This window comes from Tenrec ecaudatus, chromosome 10, assembly GCF_050624435.1.
Source record: "Tenrec ecaudatus isolate mTenEca1 chromosome 10, mTenEca1.hap1, whole genome shotgun sequence".
NCBI classification, from domain to species: domain Eukaryota; kingdom Metazoa; phylum Chordata; class Mammalia; order Afrosoricida; family Tenrecidae; genus Tenrec; species Tenrec ecaudatus.
The window spans coordinates 78,006,312-78,019,514 of record NC_134539.1 but is presented as its reverse complement, the minus strand read 5'-3'; the positions used below and the strand labels follow the sequence as shown (position 1 = coordinate 78,019,514).

The 13,203-nt window shown below is 58.3% G+C and overlaps 1 protein-coding gene and 1 pseudogene across 1 annotated transcript; both read right to left on the bottom strand.

Moving 5' to 3' along the window:
- Positions 1 to 2,782: 2,782 nt before the first annotated feature.
- LOC142458030 (sterol-4-alpha-carboxylate 3-dehydrogenase, decarboxylating pseudogene) lies at positions 2,783 to 3,945 on the bottom strand (annotated as a pseudogene).
- Positions 3,946 to 10,298: 6,353 nt separating this feature from the next.
- Positions 10,299 to 12,955, bottom strand: IER5L (immediate early response 5 like). The gene has a single exon (XM_075560658.1). It carries the CDS (start codon positions 12,759 to 12,761, stop codon positions 11,556 to 11,558), a length of 1,206 nt encoding a protein of 401 aa, XP_075416773.1. The 5' UTR covers positions 12,762 to 12,955; the 3' UTR covers positions 10,299 to 11,555.
- Positions 12,956 to 13,203: the final 248 nt, after the last annotated feature.

Here is a 13,203-nt window from a genome sequence, read left to right as displayed (position 1 = left end):
TTTCTCTGCCCCTTGGCCTCCACGGGGCAGGCCTTCGTTCAGCTCCTCGACCGCCCACATCAGTGGCTGTGCTTAACTTCGGCACCGCGGTCCCTGTTGCCCGGGACATCTTTCCCTGGCAGTCCATCCAGCTGGCGTGGTGGGGATTTCAGTCCCTCACCAATGAGTCACCGCTCCTTCCTAGTCCCCTCCGGACCTGCCAATGGGCTGTGATGATAATCCCTTCCTTGCAGGATGCCTCGCGCTCCTGTGGCTGAGTGGAGTCCAGAAGTCCTGTGCTACCATGCCAGTGGCCTGGAGCACCGAGTCGCTGCCTGGAGCACAGCTGCCGACCCACGTTGTCAGGCGTGATTGGACTCCTCTGCTGGTGGAGTCTGAAATCTGGGGCTTCCTTTGTTACTGTGGCACCACCATAGCGCTACTGACTGACACAGCCCGCACCTATCTTGGCTCCAAGGAGGCCTTTCAGGTCGAAAACGATGCTGCCCTCGTCCCGATCCTAGCAGGTCCGTTTCCCAGTTTCTTGTCCCACAGCACCAGGCTAACTTTTCACCGGCTTACTGTCTCCTCGCCGCAGTGGAAGCACCAGGAGGGCAGGGGCCTTGCCTATCTTGTTCATGGCACCATCGTGGGCAGTCAGTGCCATGCCTGCCATCTACCAATGCCCAAACGGTAATGGTTTTTGAATGCATGAATGAATCTATTGAGTGAAACAGGCAGATGAGCATGTTCAGAGGTAGGCACCTATATAGACTGATATTGAGGGACTCTAATACTTTCTTTTTTGGGGGGGCACAAAAATACTGTATCTATGTTTTTATATTGGGGTTAGTAGCAAAACCAGCAGCCCCAGTCCTGGGTCCTATTCAGCGGCAGCTTCTTGTTCCATCGGGTTCAGGAAGACTTTGAGGAACTAAAGGTTGTTTGGAAAATGCTGGGGGTGGTGGTGGGCAGTTGCTTTGTATGTTTGATGGGATGGAGTGAAGGGTGAGGGCGGGCCTTCCCACCCTCCATTTGGCCTCACACGATGTCCTGGAATTTCGTCTCTCTCATCCCTGCGTCTTGGGACTGCTGGCGGCCAGGCAGTGCTAGGGAAGGAGAGGAAGAGCAGCTCGCCGGCATGTGGACGGACAGCGAGCTGCACGGACGTCCCTGGTCACCCTGATCAGCCCGGCTTAGCTCCGAAGCTGGCTGCACACAGCTTCGTGGTAAGCGACTTGGGCTGGAGCTCTGGCCCGGACTCTGATCTTCTCTTTGTCGGACTGGACACAGAGCCTCCGACCAGCAGGAGCTGGGCATCATGATGGCCTCTTCAAAGCTTACAGAGCATCCAAGCAGGCTTCAGATCTTCCGCGCTCCTCTCTTGGGTTTTAGGTGCGGGCACGTGGGTCTAAGGAGGTGACTGAACCCCAGGCCCTAAAGGAAGTCTGTAGCCTAAGCCAGCACCAGCCTCTGGTCTCCCAACTCCGGGCTCAGCGTTCTTTCTATTGCATGTCCCTGCTTCCTCTCCAGCCGCGGCCCAAGTGGCTGAAAATATTTCCCAGGCTTATTAGCCTCTAACCACCCACCTGGGCCCATAATCAGCAACTCTGCACAAATCCTTCTGGGAGATTGATGCGCGGGAGGGTGGGACTGGGTGGAGCTGTAGCAAGGGCCAGAGATGGGAAGGAACTTGGGCCAGAATGTTCTGGTGGGGCTCCCCCCCAACCCGTTCTGGTGGGGCTCCCCCCCAACCCGTTCTGGTGGGGCTCCCCCCACCCCAGAACGCCCCTCAATAAGCTCCTCAAGATGCGCTTTCGTTTTGCTCGCCGTGCACAGGGGTGACCTCTGTTAACCCAGGCACTGCCCTCCGCTGGCCTTGTAAGGAGCCGGCTCCGGACAGGTGGAGGGAGCTTTGCTTCAGCTTCCTCTCCTGGGCATCACGTCACACCATGCCTCGGCTCTAGCATCTGTCACGTTGCACTTTTCTCTGTGTAGTGTTAATTTTTTCGTTTAAATATAAGAGGGATACATGCTTATTGTAGAACATTTGGACAACATAGAAATGTATGGATATTAAAATAAAGACTGTCTATAGCGCTCCCCTTGAGTCATAGCCATTCCACCATTTTTGAGCCCTGGCGCTGCAGTGGTTATGGAGGGGGCTACTGGCTGCAAGGTCAGCAGTTAGAAGCCACCCGCTGCTCTGAGGGGGAAAGCTGAGGCTTTCCACTCCTGTAAAGACTTACAGTCTCGTGGACCCACAGGGCTGGTCCCACCCAGTCCCATAGGATCCTGATGAGTGGGAATCGACTCAATAGCAGTGAGTTTGGTTTGACAGTTCGCAGCCCGGCGCTTAGTCCACTAGGCCACCAGGGTCAGAAACCCTATGGGTCAGTTCATCTTCTTCTTTTTTTTTAAAAATCATGTTTGTTTTTTCAAGTCTCAGCCATGTGCCTTTATTTATATCTTTCATTTTTCTTCTAGGATATTTTTAATGTGTGGTCCCTTCAACAACACCTAGAAACTTCTACTCTAGCATCAGTTTGAATGAAAGAAACCCCGTTGGGTTACCAAAGGACTGTTTCTTCCTGACAGGGTCTTACCTCTTCAATTTGAACACAAGGACGCCAACAAGGATTAGGGGGCAACTGCAAAGTGACTTTGTGCTAAGGAGCCCGAGGAGGTGGAGGGGAAGGAGGTTTCCCACGTCCAGAGATCGAGAGCAGTTGTGTGGAACCCAGGTGGCTCACAGACGGGCGAGGCAGCCCTTAGCTCCCTGGCAGGCGGAGCCCGAGTTCAGTCAGACCTTCCGCAGGTGGTGAAAGCTACGCACAGTCCTCTCCACGGCAATATCCATGGGGACCAGCGGCTGGTAGCCCAGCAGCTCCTTGGCCCCGGCGCAGCTAAAGTAGTGATAGGTGCCGGCCAGTGCGATCCGCCGGGGCGTGAAGGTGGGCTGCAGCTTGATCACCGGCTGGACCACCATCACCAGCAAGGCCAGCAGCAGGGCCAGGTATTAGGCCATCCAGTAGGGGATGCGGTTCCTGGGGGCCTCATAGTTGAGGCCTGTCAGGATAGGGGACAGGAATGCCCAGAACGGGATGGGCTTGTCATTGGTGATGTGGAAGGCCTTTCCACACACAGCTACGTCTTGGGAAAGGCGCTCTGCTGCCAGGATGTGGCCATGGACCACGTTCTCCACGAAGGTGAAGTCCACCAAGTTTTCCCATTTCCAATCGTAAACTTCATCTTGCCCTTCCTGGCGGCATCAACGAGGACGGGGACCAGCTGGGGGTCCCTGGGGCCGAAAATGCCATGAGGGCGAATGGCGACGGTTAGGAAATTTTTCTCGGGATCATTGGCGCCCAGGACGACTTGCTCCTGTAGGATCTTGGTCTCCGTGTAGTAGTCAGTGGGGTTTTTGGCGCAGGGGAGCTCCTCAGTCCTGTTCTTGATATCGACGCCCTCAAAGATGACGCTGGCAGAGCTCGTCAGAATGAGTTTCTGAACCCCAGCCTGTTTGCAAGTTTCAATGACATTCTTGGTGCCAAGGTAATTCACTTTGTAAAAGAGCTCCTTGTTGCCACTGCCCGGTGGGGGTGACGCACAGTGGAAAACAGTGCCCACCCCTTTCAGAGCTGGGTAGAGATCCTGCTGGTTGCAAAGGTCGCCCAGGAAGAATTCCACCTGGGGGTCCTCAAAGCTTTGACGGATGTCAAAGATGTTGACATGGTAGCCTCTGGCCAGCAGCTGCTCCACCATGTACTGACCAAGAAATCCTGAGCCTCCGATCACTGTGTACTTCTGCGCTTTGGAGATGTTCGTTGTCACATGAGTCTGTGGGTTCTGGCCCCTCATTTTAGTGCCTTGGTCCATTCTGGCTCAAATATAATTTGGTTTGTGATCACCTTCTCTGTCCGCTCCGCTAGATGGGCTCAGCACGAGCCAGGGCGCAAAGATGGGTCTCCCTAAATCAGGTTATTAGGGGCTCATACAACTCTTATCATCATCCATCCATCCATCCATCCATCCATCCATCCATCCATCCATCCATCCATCCATCTATTGTGTCAAGCACATTTGTACATTTGTTGCCATCATCATTCTCAAAACATTTTCTTTCTACTTGAGCCCTTGGTATCAGCTCCTCATTTCCCCCCTCCCTCCCTGTTCCCTCTTCCTCACGAACCCTTGATATTTTATAAATTATTATTTTTTCATGTCTTGCACTGCCCAACGTCTCCCTTCATCCACTTTTCAGCTGTCTGTCCCCCAGGGAGGAGGTTATATGTAGATCCTTGTAATCCGTTCCCCCTTTCTACCCCACCCTCCCTCCACCCTCCCAGTATCGCCACTCTCACCACTGGTCCTGAAGGGATCATCCGCCCTGGATTCCCTGTTTCCAGTTCCTATCTGTATCAGTGTGCATCCTCTGGTCTAGCCAGATTTGTAGGGTAGAATTGGGATCATGATAGTGGGGGGGAAGCATTAAAGAACTAGAGGAAAGTTGTATGTTTCATCGTTGTTATACTGCACCCTGACTGGCTCGTCTCCTCCCCAAGACCTAGCTGTAAGCGGTTAGCCAGTTGCCTGCAGATGGGCTTTGGATCTCCACTCTGCACTCCCCCTCATTCACAATGATATATTTTTGTTCTTTTATGCCTGATACCTGATCCCATCGACACCTTGTGATCACACAGGCTGGTGTACTTCTTCCATGTGGGCTTTGTTGCTTCTGAGCTAGATGGCTTTTGTTTACCTTCAAGCCTTTAAGACCCGCTATGTATTTTGATAGCCAGGCACCATCAGATTTCTTCACCACATTTGCTTATGCACCCATCAAGTGTTCATTTAAACAAGGACACAACAAAACCAATGACCAAAAAAGAACAAAAGAAAAGCTTGTAAAGAATTCCAGGTCTGTTTGTTGACTTTTAGGAGTATTTTCCGGGTGAGTCTGATGGGGTGCCATGCCCTGGCCCCAAAGTCTACTTTTGGTATCCCTGAGAACTTTCTCGCTCTGCTCCCCTTACTGTTCTGTTGCACGCCCTTAGTGTTTTGCCTCGATATGATGGGGAGTTCATACAACTCATCGCAATCCATATATTCACCCATGTGTCATTTGTACATGTGTTGTCATCATCATTTTCAAAACATTTTCTTTCTGCTTGAGCCCTTGGTATCACCTTCTCCTCCCCTTTCCCTCTCCCACCCTTCCTCAGGAACCCTTGATAATTTATAGATTATTATTTTTTCATATCTTATACTGACTGATGTCTCCTTTCACCCAATTTCCTGTTGTCTGTTCCCCTGGTAGGGGGTTATATATAGATCATTGTGATCGGTTCCCCCTTTCCACCCCACCTTCCCTTTACCCTCCTGGTATTGTTACACCCACTCCATGCAGCGGGTGTGAGACGGCGGCTGTGCTGGGGAGTGTGGGACTGCTAACGACTCCTATAAAGATCTGCAGCCCTGGGAACCCGACGCAGGCTGGAGTGGACTCGAAGACAGCGAGGGTTTTATTTCCTTCAATGTCACCCAGCCTTTTCTATCTCCTCACGGATACAGACAGTAGTACCTGTGACCCAGTAGTACCTGTGACCCAGGCAGCACCCTGCGCTCCGGCAGCCATGCTAACCTGAGATAGGTCCTCTCTCCATCGGGCTACTGGGAGACCCCATAGAGGCCCCTGGACCCCCAGCTGGGGTCTTTCTCTCCTAATGTCCAATGCCCTACGTTCCCCTGAGAGTGGCCATGGCCACAGAGCATTCTGGGAGAACCGCCCCTGTCCTAGTGAGTCCTGAGTGGCAAACCTGGGATGCCTCAGGGCGCTGAAGCCCTGCTGGCCTGACTGCTGCTCCTTCCCCAGAGCTGGGTGAGCGGCACTCCGTCGCCCTGGATCCAGAGGGCACATCCAGGAACACCGCCTTTAGCTTACATCCCTGTTCTCTGGAGGACATCCTTGGCTTGTCTACCCAGTATCCCCTTCTCTGAGAAGAACACCCCGTCCTCTGCCACGGTCAACACGAGCTTCTGGCAGCAGCTGCCATTCACCCTTGCAGCCTGGCTGTAGGCTTTGGGGCGGGACTAGGTTCTGGACAGGAGACTATGGAGCTGTCTCTGGGATTTTCTGCACTGGGAACAGGGCGAGGACCCCTGCTGGTGGCCAGGCTATGAAATGCGTCTCCAGGAGCCACCTTCTTGGTGAGAAGTGGGCCTGCACCAGCAGAAGATGAAGCGTTTGTCTTGGAGAAGGAGGATCCCAGGGCCTGCTGCCCCCCTGCCCATCGCCTGGTTTAGTGCCGGAGCTAACACATCCACTTTTGTCCCAGCTGGTTCCTGCTGAGCTGCTGCCCACTGCCACTGCCAGACTCGCGACTAATACCACGGCGAAGCCGGTCCTTGTCCTGGGTGGGCATTGCTGTCATGTGCATCTCCCCTTGTCCCCGTGTCCCTGGGACCAGGAGCACGGGGAGGATGCTGGCACTCCACAAGGCCATGCCTGACCAGATCTCTGACCCAGTTTAGACACAGCTGCATAGAACTCATCTTGTTATTTAAACAAGGAGACCTGGGGGTACCTGGTGGGCGTGGCAGGCTGGGTTGACGAGTGAAACAAATCCAGTGACACTCACGTATGTAAGAGGGAGCTTCCAGATCAAGTCCGTGGCTCTCTCTTCAGGCTCACGCAGCCGCAGGTAGTGATGCAGGACGCAGGAAGGTCGCAGGCCTGTGGGTGCAGACAGTCGAACCGATGGCAGTGGAAGAGTCACAGGGTTCCTGCAGGTCCCAGAGTAGCATCTCCCTCATCAGCAGGAAGATGAAGGCAGAGAGAGAGGGGGGAGGTTCCCAGACCCCTCTTGATGAGAAGGCCCTGCCCACAAGGAGGCACCTCATTGACAGGCCAGACTCCACCCTTAACATTTTTGTCTTCAAGTTGACATGAAATGATGTAACCACCACCGCGGGTTACACGTTGCGCTGCCGATGGCAAAGCCAGCACTTTGAACCCATCAACCACTGCGTGGGAGAAAGATGAGCCTGTCTGCTTCCAGAAAGATGTGCAGGCTCAGAAAGAAACCCTAGGGAACGGGTTCTATGCTGTTCTAGAGGGTCACTGTGAGTCAGAATCGACGCGGGGGTTGTATGTTTGGTTAGAAAAACGAAACAGCATCAGACTCAAATGTCAACTTGCCTTATAACATGTTACAAATCTGACTGGAGCCTTGGTGGCATAGTGGGTTACTTGCGTTGGGCTGCTAATCGCTAGGTCAGGAGTTCGAAACCACCGGTCCGTTTGAGTGAGAAAGATGAGGCTTTCTGCTCCTGCAAAGATGTATCGCCTTGGGAACCCACCGGGGCAGTTCTAGAGGGCTGTCACCAGTTGGAGTTGACTCGGTGGCAGTGAGAGAGAACGGGTGGGCTCCAGCCAGCAGGGAGAGATAGATCAGCCACTTCTTAGTTGTTTCACCCTGGGCAAGTTTTCTCATTTCTAAAACAAGGATGCTAACAGTCTCTACCTCAGAGGGCGGCTGGGAAAAAATTAAAAGCGAATTCACATGAAGGGATTTGCTGTTTGGTGCTCACTTGTGGTGAGCTCAGGGCTTTGGACAATCTGGGAACCAAGTGTGTGGTCAAAATGTGCATGGGGTGAATGACAGCACAGCCCCTGGTGTGCACACCCTGCATACTCGAGCACACATTACACACACACACACACACACACACACACACCCTCCGCACCCTGCCCAGTGGCCCTCCTGGGAGGCCCCATCATCCCCAGCCCCTGGCTTCTCTGGAGAAGACAGGCAGCAGCTCTCCATGGCTCTGGGCTGTCACCCCAGCAGCTCCATGCTGCCAGGAGTGCAGGCAGCTCGGAACCTGGTTCGTTAGGCTCTCAGCCACGTATCAAGGACAGCAGGCTCTGTTCAGTGCTATAGCTGGGGCACCAGTGTGAACTGGGGAGGACGGAATCGCTGTTTAACCCCCAGGGGGCTAAGGGCTCCCCAGGAGCTACTGCAGCTGGTGTTCTTGGGAAGCCTTCCACCCCCCTCTCTTCTTATCCCTCCACCTCTCCAAGCAACAGCCCCCACTTCTTCTGGGGTCTGGCTCAGCCTTTTGGTTTTCTGAGGATGCCCGAGGCCAGGCATCCCCCACCCTAGGGAGCCAACCATTCTTCCTGTGATGCCATGCACGGAGTGTTAGTGGCTCTCTGGTCCGTGGCTGGCATGTCTTGCTGTACCAGGGCTGGGGAGCAAAGACATTGCTGGAGCGTCCAGGGTTGGGGACTGTGTGTTTGTCCATGTGTGTGGGGGCAGTGTGTTCACTGTCAGGGCTGCGGTACTGTTTTGGGTGGAGTGACTATATGGGGGTGGGGTTTTGATGGTCATCGGTTTTGTTTTGGGTCATTGTGTATTACGGTTTCTGCATTACCCCTTTGTGTGCCTGATCAGATCCCTGAAAAAAAATAGGGGCGTGGGGTGGGGTGGGGCAGGTGAGCCCTTCTCTCCCGCGTGCTCCCAAGACCCCCAGCCCTCCTTGCCTCTGCTTAGGATCCTGATCTGATCTGATCCTGAGTTTCTTGCCGCAGCTTAAGCTCAGAGATCCTGGCGGAGGTGAGAAGACTCCTCCCACCCCCGCATCCCCGGCTGAGTTTAGAGCTCTTATTTTGCAGCCCACGACCCCCTACGCCTTTGCCGTGGGAATCCGGGACCATGCAGGCGCGTCCCAAGTGTCTTGCTCAGTCCCCTTCCTGAGCCCATGTCCGTGATCCCAACAAAGGCGGCCGACCACGTGCCCTTTCCTCCACGGGGATCTGGAGAGGGGACGCCTGTAGTCACCGGGCGCCACCCCCTCCAGGGACTGGGCCTGGAGCCGCTCTGCGCTCCAGGTGGGCGCCCGGCTGCCCGCAGCCGTCCTGCCGCCCCCGGCCGAGCCTCGCCCACTCCCTGCCGCAACCGCTGCAGCGCCCTGGAAGCGGCGCTAGGGGGAGCTCCGGCAACTGGCTGCACACCGTGCGCCCAGCACCTCGCTCCGCGGACACGCAGGGGAGAAACGGGGTGGGGGAGATGCAGTGGGACCCCCCTCCCTAGGAGCTCCGGGCTTTTCCCGCGGGAGGCCGAAAACACAGCCCGGGAGACGGAAGGTGCCTTTCTTCTCCGTAACCCGCGCCTCCGGAGACCCCTCGCCCCTCCACCCACCACGTTCGCAGACCTTCGGAGCCCAGTGCTCTGGAGGGTCCTCGAGAACTTGGCCTCGCTGGACACTGGGCCGCAGAGCCTCGCGGGCCCACAAAGTCTAAAGTGGGGGCTTCTCGGCCGCAGCCCCCCCTCCATCTCAGCGGGAGGCGGAAGCCTGCGGGGGCGTCGTGAGCAGTCCGGCTGGGTGGACCAGGGACTCTAGGCGGAAGGGGCAACTCAGGGGCGAGATAGAGCGTGTCTCGGGGTGACAGCTAGAGGCAGAAAGGCACCCTAGCTAGCAGGGCAAGGCGCAGTTTTGCATTTTGGGGGTCTTTTCCCCCGTGCCTCTCATTGCCAAGCGGTACCTCCCCCCCGCACCCCCTCCCCGCCCAGCAGCCCCAGGCCCGGGCCGCGGCTCCAGATGTGACTCTGCTTGCAGCGGCGAGAGCGCGAGCGTCCTCGGGGCCTCGGCACATTCTCCCACTCTGAGGTCATGCCGTAGGTGGTCGGAGCGCAGCGCCCGCCCGAAGCCTTCCTGCCGCCATCCGCTGGGGCGGAGGGAGCGAGCGAGCGAGCGAGCGAGGGAGGGAGGGAGCGGGAGGGGAGGGGCGCGAGGAGGGAGGGAGGGAGGGAGACGCCGCCAGCACACCACCAAGTGGCACCGAGCAGTGATAACAAACTCAACTTAAAAAAAAAAAAAAAAAAAGGGAAAAGGAAAAACTTCCCCAAGTTGCAGCTCAAGACGTGCGGGCGTGAGGGTGGAGGCGCCGGGCGGGGCGTGTGGGTGGCCCAGCAGCCCCCCGGCGTCCCCCCACCCCTGGCCGAGGAGCTTCTAGGCCGACTAGGCCGGGCGCCCCGGGCTGCGCAGGAAATGGGCTGGAGGCGGACGCGGCTTCAGCTGCAGACCCCGGGGCGGCCCGTTCCCTTGGGGTGCAGGGCCGCTGAGAAGGGGGCTTGGGTGGCCCACGGGACTGGCTGCGTCCTCTCTCCCCAGCCTTGTGCGTGGGTGTGGGCTGATCCCACACGCCAAAGCCAACAGAGCTGAGGTTGGCTTTGAAGGGGTGATGTATGCCCCCCCAGCCCCTTCTGCCCTTCCTCCCCACCGCCCCCCCCAAACAAGGCACCACCGTCCTCTCCAGTTGACTTTTTATTAACATTAGAAATTGAAAACAAATCATCTGAACAGTTTTACCCGGTGATACACAATTCAGTACGGACAAAAAAAATACAAGGAAATGAGGGAGAAGGGCCAAGACAGGATGATTGGCAACTTGTTTTGGGGTCCACACGGAGCTGATGGCAGAAGGCCAGCGGGGTTGCGGACGAACCCACTTTGCTACAACAAAAGGCTTTTAAATCTAAGACACAGGACGGGTTTCTCACAGGCTCGCACAATGCTGGTTTCGATAAAATGCACCCGAAGGCTCGACTGGCAAGCACACACGCAACACCGCGCCAGACCGGGAACTTAGCGAGAAGTCTGCGACCCGCCGGGGGCCCGGCCCCGCCCTCCCCCGGGGCCGCCGGGATCCAGGTGGAGGCATCGACTTCCTTTTTTGTTTCGTGAGGCCCGCAGTGCTGGGCATGATGGGAAATGTAGTCCGCGGCGCCCCCCCAACCCCTTCCCCAAACCGTGGCCGTGGAGTGTCGGGACCCCAGCCCCGAGTCCTGGAGGAGGGCGGGGAAGGGAGAAAGAGCGGAGCCAGAGGGGGCGGAGAGAGGAGGGATCCAAGACAACCCGCCCCGCGAAGAAAAGAAAAAAAAAACAAAAAAGTTAAAGTGTTTTCATTTCTGCCTGCTCATTTGGAGAACTTTGGAGGCCGCCCCCAGAGAGGAAATGCGACCCAAACGTCCCTTTCGGAGATAGAGTTTGCCTTTGTTTTGACTCTATTTCACAAGACCCATGCCTCACCCCGCCGAGGGACTCGGGAGAGCCCAGCGCCGGGCTCCCTGGGTCTGACAACTGATTGGAACTGACGTCCTCGCGCCCTCCTGCGCTGCGCCCCCCGCGCGCCCTGCCTCGCCCCCGGCTGCCCAGCACCTCCTCCGGGCAGCAGCCCAACCTCACGTGGCTGACTCCTCGCTAAACACCGCTGCAATCACTACAATAAAAAGAAGGGAGGAAAAAAAAAAAAGAGTAGGAGAAACACAAAGCATACTTAAATAGGCGTTTTTTCCCCTCTCTGCAAAAATAAAGTCCAAGATCTTAAGATTTCTTTTTCTCTTTTATTTTACAATTTATAAAACATCAGCCGCCTCCCCACTGCTCGCCTCCTCCGGGTCAGCCTCGAGTGGCTGGGCGCCCGTTCATTGCCTTCTCTCGCCCCTTTCCCGAGTCTTTGTTTGGCCCCGGCCCCGCGGGGCCCCGGGGCCCCGTGCCTTCGGGGGTCCCTAGAAGGCGACAATGGCTCGAGTCCAGGCGCCGAGGCTGGCGAGCGCCTGTTTGGCGCACAGCTGCCCGTTGAGCGGCGGCGGCTGCTCCGAGGAGTCCGGCTGTCGGCTCACTAGCCCCGAAAAGCCCGAGCCAAAGATGGAGATCAAGTTTGAGATGTTGGACGCGTCCGGGGACGCGTCCGGGCAGAAGTCCTCGAAGCGGGCGCGCTTGCAGGGGGCGAATGGGGCGCTCCCGGGGGGCTCGGCCCCCAGTTCGCCTGCGTCCTCCTCGTCGTCGTCGTCGTCCTCCTCCTGCCCCGGGTAATACTTGCGCTTGCAGCCCGCAGCGGGCGCCAGGCCCGGTCCCGGGGCGCCCTGGCCACAGCAGGGGCAGTGGGCGGAGGCGCAGCAGTCCTGGTGCAAGTAGCCGTTCTCCACCGTGGTCACCACGTGAGTGTCCAGGTCCAGCACAGTGGTCTGGCTGCTGCAGTGCACGCCGAAGTCCGAGGGGGCCGGGTACGCGCCCCGGTAGAAGCCAGGGGAGGAGGAGGGGGCCGGGGAGGCGGGCGGGGAGGCGGCGGCGACGGCCGGAGGGGCGGCCCCTGGGGGCGCGGAGGGCGAGGAGCAGGCGGCCGAGGCGCGGGGGTCCCGCGGGCAGAGCGCAGCGGGCGGCGGCAGCGGCGCAGGACCCGGTGGCAGCGGCTCCAAGGGCGGCCCGCGGTGGGGCGCGCCGTGCGGCGGCTGGAGCGCGGCGCACCCGGGCAGCTCCGAGAGCGCCCCCGCGCCGCCCGCGGGCGCCCCGGCCGCCGCCGCACAGCCCCTGGGCGCCGGGTGCTGGTGTTGGTGCAGCTGCTGCTGGAGGTGCAGCTGGTGGAGCTGGTGCAGCTGGTGCCGGGCGACAGGCTCGCGCGCCTCCGCGTCCCCGCCGCCGCCAAGTTGGAGCGGGCCGAAGTCGGCCGCGCTGGCCGGCATGCCCGGCGCCGCGTACGCGAGGTGCTGGTGCTGGTGCTGGTGGTGAGGCAGCTGGTGCTGGTGCTGCTGCTGCTGCTGGCGCCGGTAGAGCTCGGCGTAGCGCTCGCTCAGGTAGAGCTGGCGCGCGTTGCGGAGCACGTAGGACACCAGGAGGTTCTTGTGCAGCTTGATGCCGCCGCGCTGGGTCCGGGAGCTGTGGATCTTGCGCAGGGAGATGCTGATCAGGCTCTGGGCGTCCAGGGCGCACTCCATGCTCTCGCGGAGACGGCGGCGGCACAGCAGCCGCCGCCGCTGCCGAAGCGAATTCTGCTGCTGTTTCTCTCGCCAGCCGGCCGCCGGGGCGCGTCGGGCACGGGGAACGGAGCCCGGGTCAGCGGGTCGGCTGCGCTCCCAGAGGCGCCGCCACTACGCGCTGCGCGCCACCCGCGGGCTCCTGCTCCCCAGACGGCGCCAAAGCAATGAGCCTCAGCCGGCCGCGGCCCCAGCTATTTAGCCGGGTCCACGGGCCCCGCCCCACACCCAGTAAGCCAATGAGAGTGCCCAGAGCCTCCAGAGTGACAGGCGAAGCCCGCCCCAGGGCCACCCGGTGGACCAATCAGACCAAGGCGGTTCCTTTGTGCTATTCAAATACCGAACGGACCCCGGGCCGCCAACGCCGCTGCTGCCTCGAATGTTCTCCTAGAACTGCGGTGCC